This window comes from Schistocerca gregaria, chromosome 3 (genome assembly GCF_023897955.1).
Source record: "Schistocerca gregaria isolate iqSchGreg1 chromosome 3, iqSchGreg1.2, whole genome shotgun sequence".
NCBI classification, from domain to species: domain Eukaryota; kingdom Metazoa; phylum Arthropoda; class Insecta; order Orthoptera; family Acrididae; genus Schistocerca; species Schistocerca gregaria.
This window is the reverse complement of record NC_064922.1, coordinates 569,653,690-569,673,974: the sequence shown is the minus strand read 5'-3', so window position 1 is coordinate 569,673,974 and position 20,285 is coordinate 569,653,690. Positions and strand designations below refer to the sequence as shown.

The window sequence follows — 20,285 nt, the reverse complement described above, 5'->3', positions numbered from 1 at the left end:
TCAAAGCAAAATAATACTCCATTGTATGGAATGAGGTTTCAGTATCACACAAAATATATACTGAAGTGTTCCACACACCAATTCCACATTTTCGTAACCACAGCAGCCCTTGGTTCTGCTCTACCGTTGTTTTCTCTGGAGACTTCCTCACATCGTTCAGGTAAGTACAAAAGAGACGATCGTCGCAGCTTTAGCAACACATGTTAACATAACTCCAAAATTAATCAAATAAATGACACATTACAATAACGATTGTGAAATGACAAAAAAATTTGAACTTGGAACCAAAAATTAATACATTCTCTAAATTCTTGGAATTTCCATGTGAGATAATTTTCCACTATTAATATCGATAACAGGGAAAAATTGACGAGATTCTTCATTCTCGGGATGGATGAACTATCTAAATACATCGTTAAGTTTGTACGGAACCCTCGGAGCGCGAGTCATAGTAGTATTTGTGCAAGTTTTTATAAAACTTCATCTTTCTGTAGGTCGCAATCTGTCGCTGTAGCTGTGCCCACGTGTATGCTTTTATTTGTTTAACAACACCGACTTCAATGCGTTCCCTCCATAGTATAACTTGGTATTTTACTGGACGTGTTTTACGTATTGTATACCAGTCTCGGCGATACAAAAAAAGTCTAATTACTTTCGCACTTTCATTTCTATTACCGAAACTGTTGTTACTGAATCTAAACTTTTAAACTAGTCCATTATATGATACAAAAGTATGAAAGAAAGCGAAGGCTATGAAGATGATGATTTTCAAAAACTCCATGTATTCTTCAAGGCCTGGACCTGGGTAGTGACAGACAATACTCATTTAACACATTCACGTAGAGTCTGCGGCTATTTAGTGTCATAGGATGGTCTGGGGAGTGAGATGGTAGTTGACACATGTATCCTTAAGAATTATTGAAATGGGCTGGAAAATCGGTATACACCACACCAATTATTTAGTGCGGATATTTAGGAAAATAGTAAGTGCTGACCATTTCATAATCATAGGTGATTAATATAGTTAGTGAGAGCGGCGTAGCACTTAGGATGACTTACGAATGCCGTAGCACATGTTTACTTTTCGATGAATCATTAGCAACTTTTTGTTTTATTTAGGAGTCAGTATTCTGAATAACTCAGATGTTGTCACGAACCTCAACGAAAACTTTGAGGCAGTGGTGGGGCCATGCCTTCATCTACAGACGACGGCTGAACAGACTCAAGCAGCGCTTGATCTCAGGAACTTCTATTTCGGCAACGGAACTATCAGCCTCGATGATCCTGAACCTTTGATCCATGTAAGTAAATACTCTGGTAATTAAGGATTTCAGTACATGTGGAATACAATGAAATTTATGTATTGATTATAACATTTATTACATTTATTAAACAATGGTGTGAGATGGTGCAGTGGCAAGATTCTGCACTCGTATTCTGCAGGTTTTGAGGTCAACTCTGGTGGACGGTAAAACAGATTCCCGAGATTTAAGTTTAGCGTGACTTCCTAAAATAATTGGAGGCGAATGCACGTATATTTTGTGTGAAAAGACAAGGAAGAGTTTCTTCCACATCATGCCACAATACGATCTTTTTCTCCAATGACCTCGACGTCTATTGTACCTTACACGCCGTTCGTCCTCTTTCATTTCTTAGTAACCATTGACACTAATAACTCCACGCTATAGGTGACGACTTCCTTATGGGATACCTTTGATTGGGAACAGTTTAGGCTGGCTGCTGTGTGGGTACAAATACGATCCTCTCCCGGACAGATCGAATCTACCATTACGCACCTCTGATCAAGCGAGTCAGCGTCAATAATGGAAAATGCTCATTACACTAGAAGGTTACTTATTCAGAAATACCGGGAATGACACTTACATTACAGCCTACAGTAAAGAACGTACCAGAATGAGTGACTCCATTCAAATGTTATTAAATAAATGAATTAGGACGCAGAGCATGTGTGATGAGGGTCGTAGAGATAATTGTGCTTATGTTTAAAGTACTACGACTCTAGTGTTATTAAATCTGATTGTACATTTAGCCACATCATATTAACGATAGTATTTTGGTTGGAACGTTGAGCACAGTTACTGGAGTTGTAGATATGTCAAGAGTCAGCAGTGATACGGTAGCAAACTCTCTCGAACAGGCATGTATAATGTCTGCCGTCCATGCTAGAGTAACGAGCAAGTCCGATTGCATACTAAAATTGGCAGCCAAGAATCACGAGAAAGGTTAAATACACTCCTGGAAATGGAAAGAAGAACACATTGACACCGGTGTGTCAGACCCACCATACTTGCTCCGGACACTGCGAGAGGGCTGTACAAGCAATGATCACAAGCACTGCACAGCGGACACACCAGGAACCGCGGTGATGGCCGTCGAATGGCGCTAGCTGCGCAGCATTTGTGCACCGCCGCCGTCAGTGTCAGCCAGTTTGCCGTGGCATACGGAGCTCCATCGCAGTCTTTAACACAGGTAGCATGCCGCGACAGCGTGGACGTGAACCGTATGTGCAGTTGACGGACTTTGAGCGAGGGCGTATAGTGGGCATGCGGGAGGCCGGGTGGACGTACCGCCGAATTGCTCAACACGTGGGGCGTGAGGTCTCCACAGTACATCGATGTAGTCGCCAGTGGTCGGCGGAAGGTGCACGTGCCCGTCGACCTGGGAATGGACCGCAGCGACGCACGGATGCACGCCAAGACCGTAGGATCCTACGCAGTGCCGTAGGGGACCGCACCGCCACTTCCCAGCAAATCAGGGACACTGTTGCTCCTGGGGTATCGGCGAGGACCATTCGCAACCGTCTCCATGAAGCTGGGCTACGGTCCCGCACACCGTTAGGCCGTCTTCCGCTCACGCCCCAACATCGTGCAGCCCGCCTCCAGTGGTGTCGCGACAGGCGTGAATGGAGGGACGAATGGAGACGTGTCGTCTTCAGCGATGAGAGTCGCTTCTGCCTGGGTGCCAATGATGGTCGTATGCGTGTTTGGCGCCGTGCAGGTGAGCGCCACAATCAGGACTGCATACGACCGAGGCACACAGGGCCAACACCCGGCATCATGGTGTGGGGAGCGATCTCCTACACTGGCCGTACACCTCTGGTGATCGTCGAGGGGACACTGAATAGTGCACGGTACATCCAAACCGTCATCGAACCTATCGTTCTACCATTCCTAGACCGGCAAGGGAACTTGCTGTTCCAAAAGGACAATGCACGTCCGCATGTATCCCGTGCCACCCAACGTGCTCTAGATGGTGTAAGTCAACTACCCTGGCCAGCAAGATCTCCGGATCTGTCTCCCATTGAGCATGTTTGGGACTGGATGAAGCGTCGTCTCACGCGGTCTGCACGTCCAGCTCGAACGCTGGTCCAACTGAGGCGCCAGGTGGAAATGGCATGGCAAGCCGTTCCACAGGACTACATGCAGCATCTCTACGATCGTCTCCATGGGAGAATAGCAGCCTGCATTGCTGCGAAAGGTGGATATACACTGTACTAGTGCCGACATTGTGCATGCTCTGTTGCCTGTGTCTATGTGCCTGTGGTTCTGTCAGTGTGATCATGTGATGTATCTGACCCCAGGAATGTGTCAATAAAGTTTCCCCTTCCTGGGACAATGAATTCACGGTGTTCTTATTTCAATTTCCAGGAGTGTAGTATTGAAAGGAGGAGCAACCTACATCTGCCGGTGTGTGAAACTTCGGATGCAATTGGAGAAAAATAACGAGCGTAGGAACTGCTTCCATCTACATCTACATCTACATCTACATGACTACTCTGCAATTCACATTTAAGTGCTTGGCAGAGGATTCATCGAACCACAATCATACTATCTCTCTACTATTCCACTCCCGAACAGCGAGCGGGAAAAACGAACACCTAAACCTTTCTGTTCGAGCTCTGATTTCTCGTATTTTATTTTGATGATCATTCCTACCTATGTAGGTTCGGCCCAACAAAATATTTTCGCATTCGGAAGAGAAAGTTGGTGACTGAAATTTCGTAAAAAGGTCTCGCCGCGGCGAAAAACGTCTATGCTGTAATGACTTCTATCCCAACTCGTGTATCATATCTGCCACACTGTCTCCCCTATAACGTGATAATACAAAACGAGCTGCCCTTTTTTGCACCCTTTCGATGTCCTCCGTCAATCCCACCTGGTAAGGATCCCACACCGCGCAGCAATATTCTAACAGAGGACGAACGAGTGTAGTGTAAGCTGTCTCTTTAGTGGACTTGTTGCATCTTCTAAGTGTCCTGCCAATGAAACGCAACCTTTGGCTCGCCTACCCGACGATCGGATAGAAAAAGAAGAGAGACGAAGAGCTCGGATCACAAAATCGAGACAATTTGATCAAACAGATGCCACATCACAGTGCAAAATAACCAGTAGAACCAGAAAACTTCCAACCTTTTGGAAGGTAGGAGATGAGATACTGCAGGAAGTAACGCTATGAGGACAGGTGGTGAGTCGTGCTTGGGTAGCTCAGGCAGTGAAGCACTTGCCCGCGAAAGAAAAAGCTTACAGGTTCGAGTCTCGCTCCGGCGAACAGTTTTAATCTCTTGGGAAGTTTCATATCAGTGCATACACCACTAAAGAGTGGGAATTTCATTCTGGAAATATCCCGTAGTCTGTCGCTAAGCCGTGTCTCCGCAGTATCATTTCTTCCATCGCTAGCACTGCAGGTTTCGCAGGAGATATTCCGTGAAGGCTAGTAGGTAAGAGATGAGTTACTGACGGAAGAAAAGCTGTGAGGACGTATTGTCTGTGTAGCTCGGTCGTTAGAGTGCTTGCCAGTGAAAGGAAAAGTTCCCGAATTCGAGTCTTGATTCGGCACACAGTTTCAATCTTCCAGGAAATTCCAGAACAATTGGGAGTTGAATGTAAGTGAAACGGGGCAACTGTTATCGGGGAATAAAATGAAACACGAGAAAGGGAGTATCCGGCCTGTAACTTTAGAGAACTCTGCTTTGAGAATAGTTTTGGACAAGAAAGCGTGGGAAATCTCACCATACACCGAAAGAAAGCGCAGTAGAAGTGAGCACACCCACAATGGTAGAGCGAGAAATCGCAGTGGCAAGTACAGACAGTGATTATTACACGTACGCAGATACGAGAAACGCCGATGACTAAAGTAGGAAGTGGTACAGATCTCGACCAAATAATGGAAGTTTCCATGTCAATAATGAGAGATTCAAACAAGCAATACAAATCATCAATAGTGATGGAATTACGTGAAAAATATGATAACTCTATAACTCAAATAATCAATTGATACCAACGGCTTTACCGCAGTTGTAAGACCGGTTCACATTAGATAACCGAAGAAAAGCGCTATCGAACTTAGCTATCATTTGGATGGATGACCTTCTGGATCCGCTGAGCGCTGTTGGTAAGCTTGATGTCCTCAGCCCTTGCGAGGCTAACTGTGGAACTGCTTGATTGGGATGTACAGGCTCCGATCTCGTATACTAATAACGGGTAGGAGAAAGGCATGCTGAACAAATGCGCCCCCCCCTCCCCAATATCCATATCCAGTGACGCCTGTGATTACAAGAGGATGGACAGGGAGGTAAAATCAGAAAGCCGAGTAATCAAACAGAATCAATAAAAATGAATTGCGACTTTTGGGGGAATGTTTGAATCGTTGGAGAAGTATCTGAGGAGATAAAAACGGGACAGGAAGCACAGAAAAAAGCGAACGAAAAAATATAGCAACAAAGAACGAGACATGAAATAGGAATTAAAAACATTAGAGGATGATAGAAACAGCAGCATCTGAACGTAATAAAAGAGATAGACAAGACAGCTGTTCTGGCAGACATGAATTTTCAAAACAGAAGAAATCACTGTACGCATAGAAGAAATCGAACAAAAAGTTGAAGACGTGAAACGAGTAGTAGAGGGATGTTAAGAAAAGTACACAAACAACAGCACAACTGATCGAGCAAGCAACAAGTAGCAAACTAATCAATGAAACTGGATCAATGAACTGTAGTTAAAAGTGGCCCTCTAGTGGCATTTGTACACCGTTCAATAATTTCCTGCCTAATGTCAATTTACATCCAGCTGCATTCGTCAGATTTTCACGACGTACTGCCGGAAACATGGAATGACAAAATGTAGATTGCTTACTTCGTCAACCAAATAGACGACGAACCATATAATTCGCCTGTATAATCAATAGATGGATCGGTGAGTTTTTAAAAAGATAGCTGGAAACAGGAAAATACCACCCCGTACGTAGTCAATAGGAATGATGATCAAAACCATAGAATAAGTAAGAATTCAAGGAAAGACAGCTGGAGACGCACCGGAGACTCAAAGAGAAATCTTCCGTAAAGCAGGATCACAGCTCGAAATGGGAAGCGAACCAGAAATAAGCGGCAAAACATAATAGTAGAGGCGGTTGTGGTTACAAATACTGCGAGGAAAAGCAACAGGCGGGCGAGAAGATGAAGAAAGACGCGGCTAGCGAGAAAGATACGGTGGAGCCGAGAAATATCGCGGAGCCGGTAACCAAGGACGGAGTGGAAACGAACAGTAGTTTCAGGAATAGCCCACTCTCACACGAACAGCATAGGGCCAACAGAGGTAATGGACGGGATGATAAATATGTAGTGTAATACCATGATGATACTACAAACTTTCGGAGGTAATGGGAAAGAGTAAATGGGTCATTTTGAGGTACGTAACTCTGGCACGGAAACGACGGTGTTGAAAGTTATAAGCGAAAATCTTGCTGATACATCCGACTGTTGGCCTCTTCCGTTGTAAGTTCTTTGTTTTCCATATTCTGAGAGGTGGTAGTGTGGACCAAAACAAAAAAATCTTATTGAAAACTTGGGCTCACAAATGCGTACATTAGATACTATGAGCACTTGTTCAGTAGAAGAGATCTGTTTCACAGTAGCAAAGATGATCAAGTGCTCAAAGCTGAAAGTGTCTGCTTCAGAGCCCTTTTTACTGAACATTTTTTCTTGTTTTGGTCTATACTACTTCTTCCAGAAATATGGAAATAAATAGCTGTCAGTAGAAGAGGTCCGCTGTCAAAGTGTCAGAACGATTTTCACTTACAACTTTAAAGTTGGTCATTTCCTGACCAGGGCGCTTTATCACAACCTTCTCCATAATCCATGAATGTTTGTAATATCATTGTAAACTCATCATGTACAGGTCATAAAAACAGATTTTAAATTACGAAGAGGGAGAACTGGTAGAGGAAAGATTATATTGTATGAAAAGACAGTAACACTACACGTTGTGGAGGCAAAATTTTACGCACGAGAAGGTCATTAATTGATTCAGGAAGCCAGTTATGTGCGATCGCAAGTAACGTGTGGAGTTAACTACGTAATCTGAGAAGTGAAATACTGTGCCTGCGAATTAATGGACTCAAGATACAACTAGGATCCGATTGGTTGAAGCTGCACGGCGCTGAAATAAGCTAGACAAGAAATCAGATACGGTCCTTTGAACAAGGGAAAGAGAAAATGATGAATTTTTTTGAGGAAACGATATCAGGCAGTATACCAGGCTTTTCCCGAATATACGAAGTAGCAGCATACGAAGAGGAAGAAAAAGAAAGAGAAGAGAATTTGGTGGACAGTAAATAATGGAGGGTAGCCTCGTCCCATGAAGAAGAGGAAGGTGAATTTCCTCGGGAAAAAGCGAAGAGAAAATTTTTGGGATTGCAAATTTAGGATCTGAAGAACCTGGTAGCTGAAAGAATTAATAGGAAAATGGAGACAAGTTTTTACAAATAAATCAGAAGTAATTAAGGATCCACCACACAAGATACAGATAAAAACTGATAAATCATAATTGAGGTACACAATACCATATGAAAACAAGAACCTGTCGGGAAATTCTTACATTAGGTGTGATAGAAAGAGCTCGTAGTCAATACAGCAGCCATTTGGTTGTCCTGGCAAGAAAGAATGGCTATGTGAGGTTAGTCCCACACGTTCGAAAAAGTTAACAAAGTGGAAAGAGGTCGCCCGGCAAATACGTACGAAATCATAAAAGAGCTTATAAGCCAGAAATTTTTTGTCACTCTTAATTTAACGTCAGGATACAATAAAAATCTGACGAGGCCCTGAATGAGGATCATACCCCATCTTTTTACATCACGGATATCAGTGCAGAATGTTGCCTTTCGGCTTGAATACGTCGGCATTCGTTGGGACCATGGACCGAGGTTTAGGGGATGAACTAATGAAGAAGATTATGGTATATGTGGGCGATATTTTGATAGGAAGCAAAACTTTGGAGGAACATATGAGGATGTTGAAAGACATATTTGAAAGATGGACTTTAATAAATCTGAGTTTAAGCAGAAAACCATACCGTTGTTAGGATACCTCATAGACAGGAAGGAATCATACCCGAGCCACATAAGCTGAGGAAACAATTGAGATGCTTCTTCGCTATCTAGTTATAGTGTCAGTTCGTCAATGAACATATATTAAATAGCGAGGCACTTCACAGACTCTTACGAAAAACAGGTGGTCCTGGATGGTTAAATGCACAGAAGATTTAAAAAAAATTTCTGAAGCATTTGAACAGCATTAATTCAAACATTCAATTTACCATGGAGACAGAGAGTAATGGACAGATTAATTTTCTGGACGTTTCAGTAATTAAACGAGCAGATGGTACTCTTGGTCACAAAGTATACAGAAAAGATACGCATACCGACCGTTATCTTCATAAGAGTTCAAATCATCATCCCAGGCAGAAGAGAGGTGTCATCAAAACACTGGTGGACAAGGCCAATAGAATTTGTGAGCCAGCGTATTTACAAGAGGAACTAAATCATTTGCGGACAGTTTTTCGGAAAAATGGATATACTGATAAGGAGATAGATCGTGCACTCCACCCTAGAAAGAAAATGTCCGAAAACATGCAAAAACAACAACCTTCAGCAGGGAAAGTTTTTCTTCCTTACATCCATAATATTACGGACCGTATCGGAAAAGTGCTAGCCAAGTTTAGAATTGAAACAATCTACAGACCAACTAAGAAGATTAGTGAATGTTTAAGATCGGCGAAGGATGCACGACACCCTTTAGCTACTCCGGGTGTTTACAAAATTCCGTGTAGTTGTGGGAAAGTTTACATTGGAACAACTAAAAGAAGTATCAATACTCGCCTGACTGAACACAAGAGGAACTGCCGATTGGGACACACGGATAAGTCAGCTGTAGCAGAACATGTTTTCGAAGACGGAGACCATGAGATAAAATTTAGCGAGACAAGCGTGCTAGCTAAGACATCGCATTATCATGCACGTATGTATAGAGAGACGATAGAGATTTTTAAACACCACAATAATTTTAACAAGAAAGAAGAAGGTTTGAAGTTAGATAAAATATGGCGATCAACCTTGCATGAAAGATGTGACAATCGATTACCTTCGATCGAGAGTAATGACGCCAGTCAGAGATAGTTTTACTGTTGACATCACGTGACGAGTGGTGGTGCCCTCTACCCGCTCTATATATACAGGACCTCCGCGGCTTGGTAGCCAGTCGTAGACTCGCCTCGGAAGATGTTGTCCGCAGCTGGCAACGAAACGTCAGGGAGAAGAAGTTCTACTGTTCGACCACGGCCTCTCAGCCCGGAAGTTTTAACTACTGAAAAAAAAGTTGTTAGGAAATCGTGTGAAGCGCCTATAATATCACACCTCTGGGCATCAGAAACTTTTCACGTGGGCTTGGGGTTCCTATTTAATTTGTAACAATTCTGATGCGAATTCCGTGGAGTGTTTCCTTCAGTTTAGAAACTGAGTTGAACTTACCAGGGCTTAAGTCAGGGGAGTGCAGTAGGTTGTATAGTACTTAGCAGTCCCATCAGTCAAACAAATCAGTAACAGCTTGTACTGTACGTGCTTGATGATTGTCCTGCAAAATGATGGTCAGGTCCTGCAGAAAGTGTCATCACTTATGTCTCTAAGCTGGTCGTAGGTTGTGTTCCAAAAATGAACAGCATAGAACTACTACAAATTTGTCGGGCAATAGACAGTGCCGCTCTAACTGTCAACACAACTGGCACTTCTAAGAGTATCCTTCGACTTCCACATCGCTGGCAACGGGTTACACATAGTGGTGGTGACTACTTTGAAGGTCAATAAAACTTCACGTATCTATTTTCTACGAGGTGTAAATAAATAGTTTCGACTATTAAAGTTCCAACCCTCGTAATTTTTAACACGGTTTATGTCCACTGATGTAAAAAGAAGATTTCCATTCTCTACCTCATTCACCTTCTTAGTAAGTGTTATTTTTACTTTCTAAACTATACTGTGTTGTTCGTCAGGGTTCAGCCTATCTCCATATCGAATGTCATCTAAATCTATTCAGCGGTTTGGTCGTGAAAACGTAGCAGGTAGTTCCTTTCACATGTAGTATCAGTATGAATAATGAGAATGGAAGACAGAGTGAAGTTGTCAGATTGAAAAGTCATTAAGGTAGGAACGCATTGTATCTTCCGTACAGTTAAAGGTATCTAGGGTGTAACAAAAATATAAGCTTACTAACAAATCCTAGATGGCTTTTAGATGATGCCTTGAGGAACATATTGCCATTATGAACTCATCCGTGGAAAATTCATCCATCGACACCGTACAGTGTGGTAGCTACAAGAGAAACTATTGCTGCTAGAACATCTACCTCACTTCTAAAGCTGATGTACCGCAAGCGGAAATTCTAGAAATGAACCTGAAGGTATTTAGGCCATTCGATGGCCTCTAACATGTCCATACTTGACACAAAAGGTTCTGTCAATTGTAGTGACGGGGCGCTCAGTAGCTCGTTGCGTATTATTCCTGGAGATCAGTCCCTATCCTTAATTTGAACTCAAGGCAACCTCTACAATGAATGAAAGTTGGTCTGTGATAACATTCCCTGATGACGCTACTATCATCTGTAAAAGTGGTGAAGAATTAACCCACTTACTGAATGGGATGAACAGCGAACTGAGAACTGAATGAGGATTGAGATTCAGTAAATAAAGTGGATGGTATTAAGAAGCAGTGGCAATGAAATCAGTGACAACCTTAACATCAAAATATTGCCTCACATAAAACACAAATTAAATTAGAAGCATGGTAACGCAAGATAGAGGAAACAAGGAGGATACATGAAAGCATCATTCGCGAATGGAGTATTCTTTATGAAAGAAAATGTGTTAACATCTAGCATAGGCCTTAATCTGGGAAAGTATGTCTGGAGCACAGAATGGTGATCTAAGTGAATCATAGTGAATGAGGAAAAAACGAAAATTAGTTATTCGAATCGTTTGAAATTTCGTTTAACTGAAAGGCACCAAAAGTTAATATATTAATTGAGCTGGGTTGAAGAGATTCTCCGTAGAATTGATAAAGGAAGGAGTAAATATGGAAACACTAACTAGAAGTAGCGACAGGATTAAACGACATATGTTAAGTCATCCGAAAACAACTTTCATAAGGAAGCCTTGGAGTGTAAAAATTTTAGGAGAAGATAGGGTTCAGAATAAAGAGAACAAATAATGGAGATATCAGCTGTAGGTGCTACTCTGAGACGGAAAGATTCCCACAGAAGGCTAAAAGAAAGTTTCTACACTTACGATAGTCTTTGTAGTTTGTGGCAGTTGTAGGCAGATCTACAAGTGCCAGATGGTGGCTTCCTTATCAAACAGCGAAGATATCGTTCTGTATGCGAAGGATTGCAGGTTACGTAATAATACCGTTTGATATTCTAATGATAATGAATTTTAATATCCCGAAGATGTATCTGGCGAGTGCTACACCATCAAGACCGAGACATGCTCTCACTCAATAACAGGCTGTGGAAGCCTTTGGGATTTAATCCACAACATAACCGGTTTCTTGGTGATCGCAACAGCATTTTCCTTTCGCTACCGAATACCAGAGTTTAATATTTATCCCAGAATGAGCACTGTCATCGGTTACCTCCCACTGACGTTTCTTAACTTTCGACGTAGGTGGTAATGTGAAAAACATGCTAAAAGATTTATTGCTACATGGAAGAAGTAGCGATAATGGAAAGTGTACAAAAAATTTATAAAACTGTTACGTTAATGAAAGAAGTAAGCCACAACTACCATTAAACCACTGATAACTTGAGATAAAGAGTCTCTTGTGGGATCCACTTAGGGACCTATGTTATTTTGGTGGGGCGCTGTCTTATTCAGTTATTAGGGTTGAGGCAGGCTTCGAGAAAATTATGTAGTGCAAGCCCTCTTAAACTTTAATATACTATCAGATTCTGCTGTAATACATTTGTCTCATTTTTTCAGCTTAGTGAAGACATAGATTTCTTCAACCCCACTGATGCACTCGTCAGAAGAATAGTGGAAGTTACCGATCTACCAGTCTACTACTACGAGTTCGACTATCGCGGGGTGAACGTACCTACAAACGAATGGGGTAAGTTAAAACGGAGATACAATCTGCAACGTTTGTGCCTTGCTCTAAAAGTAATTTGCAAATTTATTTTACACATCACCCGGTTTTGGCTCAGAAGGATATTGTGAATGTGGCTATCTCGAGCAACGTGAGTCTATTCTATCTCGCACCTGAATAGATCCATGGTAATTGAGACAGCCACAGCTGCTAATAGCCTTTTGGATCGAAACTAGTTGTGGCAAAATAAATGTGTAGCTAGTGCGGAAATTCCGTAAAGTTGCGAATTCGCTGTGTGTTCATGTGGATAATGTCAAACATGCAGGACAAGAAAAATCATGCCTTGCTTCCACTATTACTTCTAATTATTTGTGGATGTAGTCTGGGAAACCTTCACATGATCAGGTAATGAAACGTAGAACTTTAATATTAAGTAAGGGACAATTTTACCCGTTTTATCAGTTTTTACAGGTGTGACGCTTTGATGTAAGATCGTGGCGGTTAGGTATATTTTCGGTATATTTTAGCAGCAGCAATTGACTATGGCAAGGAAATAGCTGGGAGTTGTGAGGACAATAACGTGTGTTCCACGACTTCTTATAAACCAGGGGATAGATTTTAACAAACCTTAATACATGTAACACTTAAGGACGGGAATAAAGTATTTTGGGGTAAGAGTAAGGTAGCTCCCGTTGTGGTGTGGGAGATTTCTGGAGGTGGACAGAGATCGATTGGAGGAGGAGATCGACAGATAGAGGGTGCACGAAGAGGAAGAGGAGGAGTGCAGGGGAAGAGAAGATGGAGAGTAAGAAGGGGGAGAGAGAGGGGGGGAGGACGAGGAAGAGAAGATAGATGGGGAACGCGAGGGGAAGAAGACATAAAGTTGAGGAAGGTACGGGAAGTGTAGGAGGTACAAGGAAGACGAAAAGGGTTAGCCGGCAGGTAAAAAAGGAAGAGCGTATGAGAAGGTAGGTGAAAGAGGGTGCGAGGTGCACAGCGGAAAGAGTGTAGCGAGGCAAGTGGAAGAAGGACGTTATGAGGAGAGAACTGGTAGAGGAATAAGATGCTAAGAGACGTATAGAAGAGTGAACCTGGAAGCAAGTGCTTGTGAGTTGTTACTGCAGAGTAGTTTTCTGATACGTAAGTCTACATATACCTCTACAAAACTTTCAGCTATTTATGAGAAATCTAGACGCATTATTGAGCTTCCCGTTAGACAAGAAGAAATAGTCGTTTCTGGAGATTCCAGTACAAATATCTTAAATGATATGAACAGGAAAAACGAACTAGAATCGTTAGTTGGGTGTTTCGATCTAATTTCAGTGGTCAGTGTAGTTAGTGCTCAGGATAAAACAATAATGTGTACATGATTGTTAATGGACTATCTGATTAGGATGCACAATAGTTGGAAAAGCACAATGCAAAATCTGTCAGCCCTGAGGTATTTCACGCAAAACAATGAAGGTTTATTCATGAAAACAGGGTACAAATTTTGACGAGTAGGTTACAAGGGTTAAAAGAGGTGGTACAACGTTATCCAGAAGATCCGCTAATAAAGAAGTATCTCAATTAAGCTGTGGATAGTTAAGGGAATTTAATTCGCATGGAAGGCGAAGAGGGAAATTTATAGAAAAGCCAGATTAAGTCTAAATCCGACTATTTTTGGATACTACACGAATGCTGTAGTATTTTAAAGAAAATCATTAAAGTGTCGAAAGGTTTGTGACAAGCCGGGCTTTAATTTTTAACAAACCTGTTTAGCGTGTGTTATATAATATCCATCGGAATGTGAACATGGTATATGCTACGCAGTCGTAATGGTACTGGATGTAAAACGACAAGCTTTTTAAAGATCAGAAGTTCACAGACGTAACCACTGAAGTTTCAGTTTTACTGAATAACTCTAAAACTGTAGCCTCTAGCGAAAGCGTGTCCCAGTACAAAATTAAAATTCATTAGATTTCCTACAAAAAGGGTCCTTCACAGTTTTCTTCTAGGACCCTTAGTTTATCCGTAGAGAGTAAGAGAATCTTCAAAATCTCGCTCACTGTACATGCGCTGTAATTTAGTTGGTTTTAGTTCGCCAGTTTGCGGTGGTTCACCCAATCGTCCTGAATGAATGTGTTCGTCTCCACTTTCTCTACACTACGTCGTAAACAATTATAGTTTAGACCCTGTGTACCTATCGTGACTTTTCATGCGAGGAAGGGGACAAAAATAATCCGCAAAAGCCTTTCCTATAGCCTTCTCGTCACAGCTTGAATGGAGAAGACCACAACGATTATTAGGATTACGATTACCGACCTTATATGCCTCACAATCAGTAATCACACTTATTATATCTGTATTTAGTGTTGGCCATGTGAGTTGCTCCTAAGGTTGTTTAGATCCCCAGACGTAATCCAATCAAGGGTTCATGAAAATAGCGAAAATTGACAAGGACGATGTCCAGGGTAGGCGAACTTCTAATTTTCCATCTTAAAGGCTCCGATAAGAAATGAGTCCATTTTTAACTTGGTGACCTGAATTCGTTCAGCAACAAGAAGCCTCTGTTTAACACCGTCTACATCTGGATCTTGATCATGTTTTTTTTTAATTAAATTAACGAAAGCAAAGGCATTTCGGCTAATACCGTTGAAATCAATGGCCCACTTTCGGTATCATGAAACGATCCCGGATAAGTGTGCTCGACCTCAGACATCAAATCTGGAATAAAAAAAAACAGGAACACATATTTATCGAGGGCTCCTGGATTTACTTATTAGACCCCCTCACACGTTTTATAGAAAACCGAAAGGCGAAAATGCGGAGAGCTCAACGCTCATGTGGCCGTGCGGTTGTAGGCGCTGCAATCTGGAACCGCGAGACAGCTACGGTCGCAGGTTCGAATCCTGCCTCGGGCGTGGATGTGTGTGATGTTCTTAGGCTACTTAGGTTTAACTAGTTCTAAGTTCTAGGGACTAATGACCTGAGAGGTTGAGTCCCATAGTGCTCAGAACCATTTGAACCATTTTTGAACCCAACGCTCAGGCACCCAGCTGAAGGCCTCGCTGTCGGTTTTCGACAAAAAAATCCTTATTTTTGAGGTAGAACTTAAATTTCTCCTAAGTGTGAAGGACCGCTAACGCTTCTAACTGATAGACGCAATATTTCACTTCAGTTACAAAAAAGGGTCTAGCAGCGTACACGGCTCGTATTCTGTCTCTGTCATGCACTTGGAGGAGTACAGCTTGTAACACCAGAAATGGAGGGATAGGTTTCTATTACAGAGTAACATTCAAATCTGGAATATTTCTTTGTGTAAGAGGAAGTGTATCAATGGCCACCTGCTGACTATCGGTTCACTAAAAACTGTCTCTTTATGGCTCAGCTAACTCACGAGTCAGGCTAACGGGAAACATTTTGTTCTGAATTCTTTGATGCACTCTTGATCAGTTCTGACCCCAATGGTCAGTTTAACTTTAGATGGTTTATCCGTTAAGCCTGATCCTGCAAAAAAGGCCTTTGCTTAAATGGTCTAAGTCTCCCCGTTTTAGAGTATAATATTTTGTTCAACTTTCGATCTGTTACATACTATCTGACATAATGTAATCAGCACATTACGCGCACTCCTGTTCCAATGCTTCTGACATCTGTTGTCGCTGTAAATTACAAGCATTCAGTACTAGATGGCGCGATACAAGGTGCCGACTTGCTAACATCGACGGCGCTCGCGCCTGTTAGTCCGATGCTGCTTACAGAGCCGGCCGCACACGCGATTCTTAGCGGCGCGTCTTAATCAAGTTGTGCATTCCTAGGAAAATTTTATGATGTACAAATATATTTTTATCGTTAAAGTGAGTACTGTTGCTCTAAACCATTTCATAACTATTTACTCAATGTAAGTATGCTTTCTTTGTCTACTGTACCATAGCAGTTAGCTATGATGTAATTTTAGTACATATCTTTAATTTAATAATTTTTTTATATTATTCCAAAACTCTGTTATAGGTAATGTAAATTTTTTTTACTTCTGACGAAGGCTGCTTTAGAGCAGTTGAAACCTAAGTAAAGTTGAAAATTTTTTACCTGTGCAACGGAAGAGCTGTATTACAAGTAATATTATAAATCTTCCGGAAGGTTTTAATATTTACTACAACATAGTCAAGTTAATTATGAACACACTCAAGCTCACGACAAAACTGAGCCCAATAAACAGAAGGAACTGCTGCATCTTTCGTTAAACCAAATGGAACTGACTGAGTAAAAATCTATTCCTGTCAGTGCAGAACGCTGTCAGAGGTTCGAATTCTTCCGCTAAGGGTAACTGTTGTTTGGGCTGATTAAAGTCTTACACGGTAAAGTAGCGCATCCTGGCAAATCAGGTGAAACAAATGCGTAAGTCCCGCAGGCGAACTAACTACCAGACAACTGTTTGATTGAGAACACAGTAGCCTACAGTTCGCGCCATTCCCCTTGTGTTCCAGAAAGAGAGATGAAGCATGGGATAAACTGGATGGCCCATTAACTAGACGGATAGCGTTATAACACTGACTGCCAATAATCTGGCAGAAAAATTCCACTTTTGAAGTGGATACGCGATTTATGTTGTTTAACAACTGAATCTAAGATAGTAACACCGAACGTATTGGACAATAAATCTGGAAGCTGATTGAAAAACCTTAAAAATTTGTTTGGTCTCCGCCTCTTTCAAATGAGGCACTAATGTAATAGGATTACCTTCAACGGTATTTGCACCTGGGGTAGACGTAAGGTTACAAAATTTGCCGATCTGGTGAGGGTGAATTCTGAAATACAATTTCTTTCCAGAATAATCTAAAATAAGTGTGGTAATCGCAGTAATGTCACAACCTAGCCAAGACAAACGAGAATGCTTACACTATCGCAAACCTCAGCGACCAACAGTAGCAACTGTCCATTCCCGGACAAGCAATGCTGACTGAAGAGTTGCAATAGAGAGAATTTTCATATACTGCAGTAATTAAAATACCACTCGCAATTAAAGATGCAGATGGTACTCCCTGAGTACCATAAGACTCACGCAGGTCCATGGTCAACAGCTGTGCACAAATCGTTCAAATGGCTCTGAGCACTATGGGACTTAACATCTGAGGTTATCAGTCTCCTAGAATTTAGAACTACTTAAACCTAAATAACCTAAGGACATCACACACATCCATGCCCGAGGCAGGATTCGAACCTGCGACTGTAGCAGTCGCGCGGTTCAGGACTGCAGCGCCTAGAACCGCTCGGCCACACCGGCCGGCAGCTGTGCACACAAACGGAAGAGATTGCTTACAAGAGCTCTTAGTCTATTACATTCTTTCAGTTTCAGCGAAATGTTACTGACAGTTTCAGATTTGCTTCGGTGATCCCTAAGCATAATGCCGATAAGGCGGTTCTAATTTGCTAGATACATTGTCAAGTGTCACTTAGCGAGAGTATACTGGTAAAAAATGCTTATTAGTGAGCTGACTCCTGACCCTGCTAGATAAATTCTCCTAAACAACCTATTCAATCTTTCAGTGTCCCACCGATCTGCGAAACCTCAGCAGCAACTATACCAACTACACTCCAACTACATTTAGTTAATGGATCTGTTACTTGAAGAATAAATGAATGAGATACACGCTGAAGCGCCAAAGTAACTGGTATAGAGAAGTGTATTCAGATCCAAAGATATGTAAACAGCCACAACACGGTGCTGCTGTCGGCAACGCCTATATAAGACAGCAAGCGTCTGGCGCAGTTGTTGGATCGGTTACCACTGCTGACGTGGCAGGTTATCACGATTAAAGTGAGTCTGAACGAGGTGTTATAGTCGGCGCACGAACGATGGGACACCTCATCTCCGACGTAGCGATGAACTGGGCATTTTCCTGTACGTTTATTTCACATTTTATAGTGAATATCAGGAATCCGGTAAAAGATCAAATCTCCGACATCACTGCGGCCAGAAAAAAAAAAATCCTGCGAGAACGCGACCAACGACGACTGAATAGAATCGTTCAACGTGACAGAGGTGCAACCCTTCCCCACGTTGCTGCAGCTTTCATTGCTGAGCCACCAACAAGTGTCAGCATTCGGACCATTCAAGGAAACATCATCGACAAGGGCTTTCGAAGCGGAAGGCCCACTTGTGTACCCCTGATGACTGCACGACACCTCACCTGGGTTCGTCAACACCGTCATTTGACTACTGATTACTGGAAACATGTTGCCCGGTCGGACGTGTCTCGTTTCAAACTGCATCGAGGGGATGGACGTGTGCGGGTATGAAAACAATCAGGGGACTGTTCAAGCTGGTGAAGGCTCTGTAATGGTATTGGGCCTGTACAGTTGGAGTGATATGGAACCGCTGATACCGTTAGATACGACTCTGAGAGGTGACATTGAGGCATAGCACCGTATACCGATCCTGCCTTGGAGGCGGTTGAGTGGGAGATGTGTCTCAGAGCTGCATAGTGACAGATGGTGACGCGAGACTGGACGTGCACGTAGTTCATGTATCAGCAGATAGAGGACAATATTGGATAGGGGGACTTTGATTGTAGTTCCTGTTGTGCCCACTAGTGTGCACTAAAGTAATAGAATGTTTTTCATAAACTGTTCTAGTATTTTCATAAAGTGTTGTTATGTCTTTCTGTGTATGAAAAATATTATAAATGTGTTTCAGCAGTATGAATGACGCGTGAGTGTGGTTTAAGGGTAATATGAAGATAACTGTTTAACGAGTTATGTAGTGGGATTTAGTGTGGGAACATTTCAAAGAAGTATGGATGTGGACAAAGGGGATTTTTGTAGAATAGATTTGTAAAGTAAGTTTATGGCAAAGAGAAAGTTAATTCAGGTATAAATAACAATAGTAAATAACTTTACGTATAAACAAAACTTCAGCATATTAGATAATTACGTCGGTAAAAAGTGCAGTCGTGAGGTTTACTATTTTTCGATTGGTTATGGATGAAAAGCGCGGACTGACGCGGGAGAATGTTGTTTTGCTATTGGCTGTTGAGTAAACTGACCAATGGTAAAGCAATATTCTTCGTGCTCCTTTCTCTGCTGGTAGAGAAGACTTAGAGTATTCTAGGTCGGAGCCTAGCCATGAAACAGTTCGGACGTGTGTAGTAGTAGTTTCGATGGAAATTGTAATTTTTCCTCTTATCTATTTAGTTCTCAGTTCGTCCGAGCAATCAGTCATTCATGATAGGAAACACAATCATAGCTCAGTCATTGAAAATGATTCAGAAATTTTACTTGTTAGAATGAAATCAGGCGATGATTCTTCTTCTCTGCAGGTTCGTGCTTTGCGGCAGGGTGCTAATCTGTACTAATAAAATGCCTCGTAATTTTGGGAGCGTTGTGTAATCAGTCGGGAAACCTCAGATCAAGCGGATATTTGGCTTTGATGAAGTTTAACCTTCCGCAGAAGTAATGGAGCTCTTGGATTATTAAATGCAGGTTCGTATCCAGTTTTTCGGAAGTTCCCTTCTGATTAACAACTACGCAATATATCGAAGAATCTCATTAATTGTCAGTGTCAAATAAAAAAATTTCGTACCAGTCATCTTCGGTCATAAATCTCAATAATCAGATTACAGTTCTTCAAACAAAACTGAGACTAATCGGCACGAAGAAGCTTTTCCTCTCTCAACCAACAGAGAGAGTACTACAAAGAATAATTTTGCACTCATTGCATAGCTATTGTATGAAACTATTTTGCGCATGGATTCTGCGACTATGAAGATAGAAATTTTGTAAACGTCATTCAAGGGTAGAATTGTGTCAGAATAATTCATCGAATATAAAGAGATATTACAAAATGATAAGTTGCCGGGTCTAGAAGTGTTACATAC

At 41.8% G+C, this 20,285-nt stretch overlaps 1 protein-coding gene across 1 annotated transcript in view; it reads left to right on the top strand.

The window, feature by feature from the left end:
- The window catches only part of LOC126355908 (venom carboxylesterase-6-like), a 95,647-nt gene that overhangs the window by 64,097 nt on the left and 11,265 nt on the right, over positions 1–20,285 (top strand). Inside the window, exons 7-8 of the mRNA XM_050006421.1 lie at positions 1,120–1,301; positions 12,324–12,453. Of these exons, the coding sequence (XP_049862378.1) occupies positions 1,120–1,301; positions 12,324–12,453 (312 nt within the window). The remainder of the gene's footprint in view (positions 1–1,119; positions 1,302–12,323; positions 12,454–20,285) is intronic.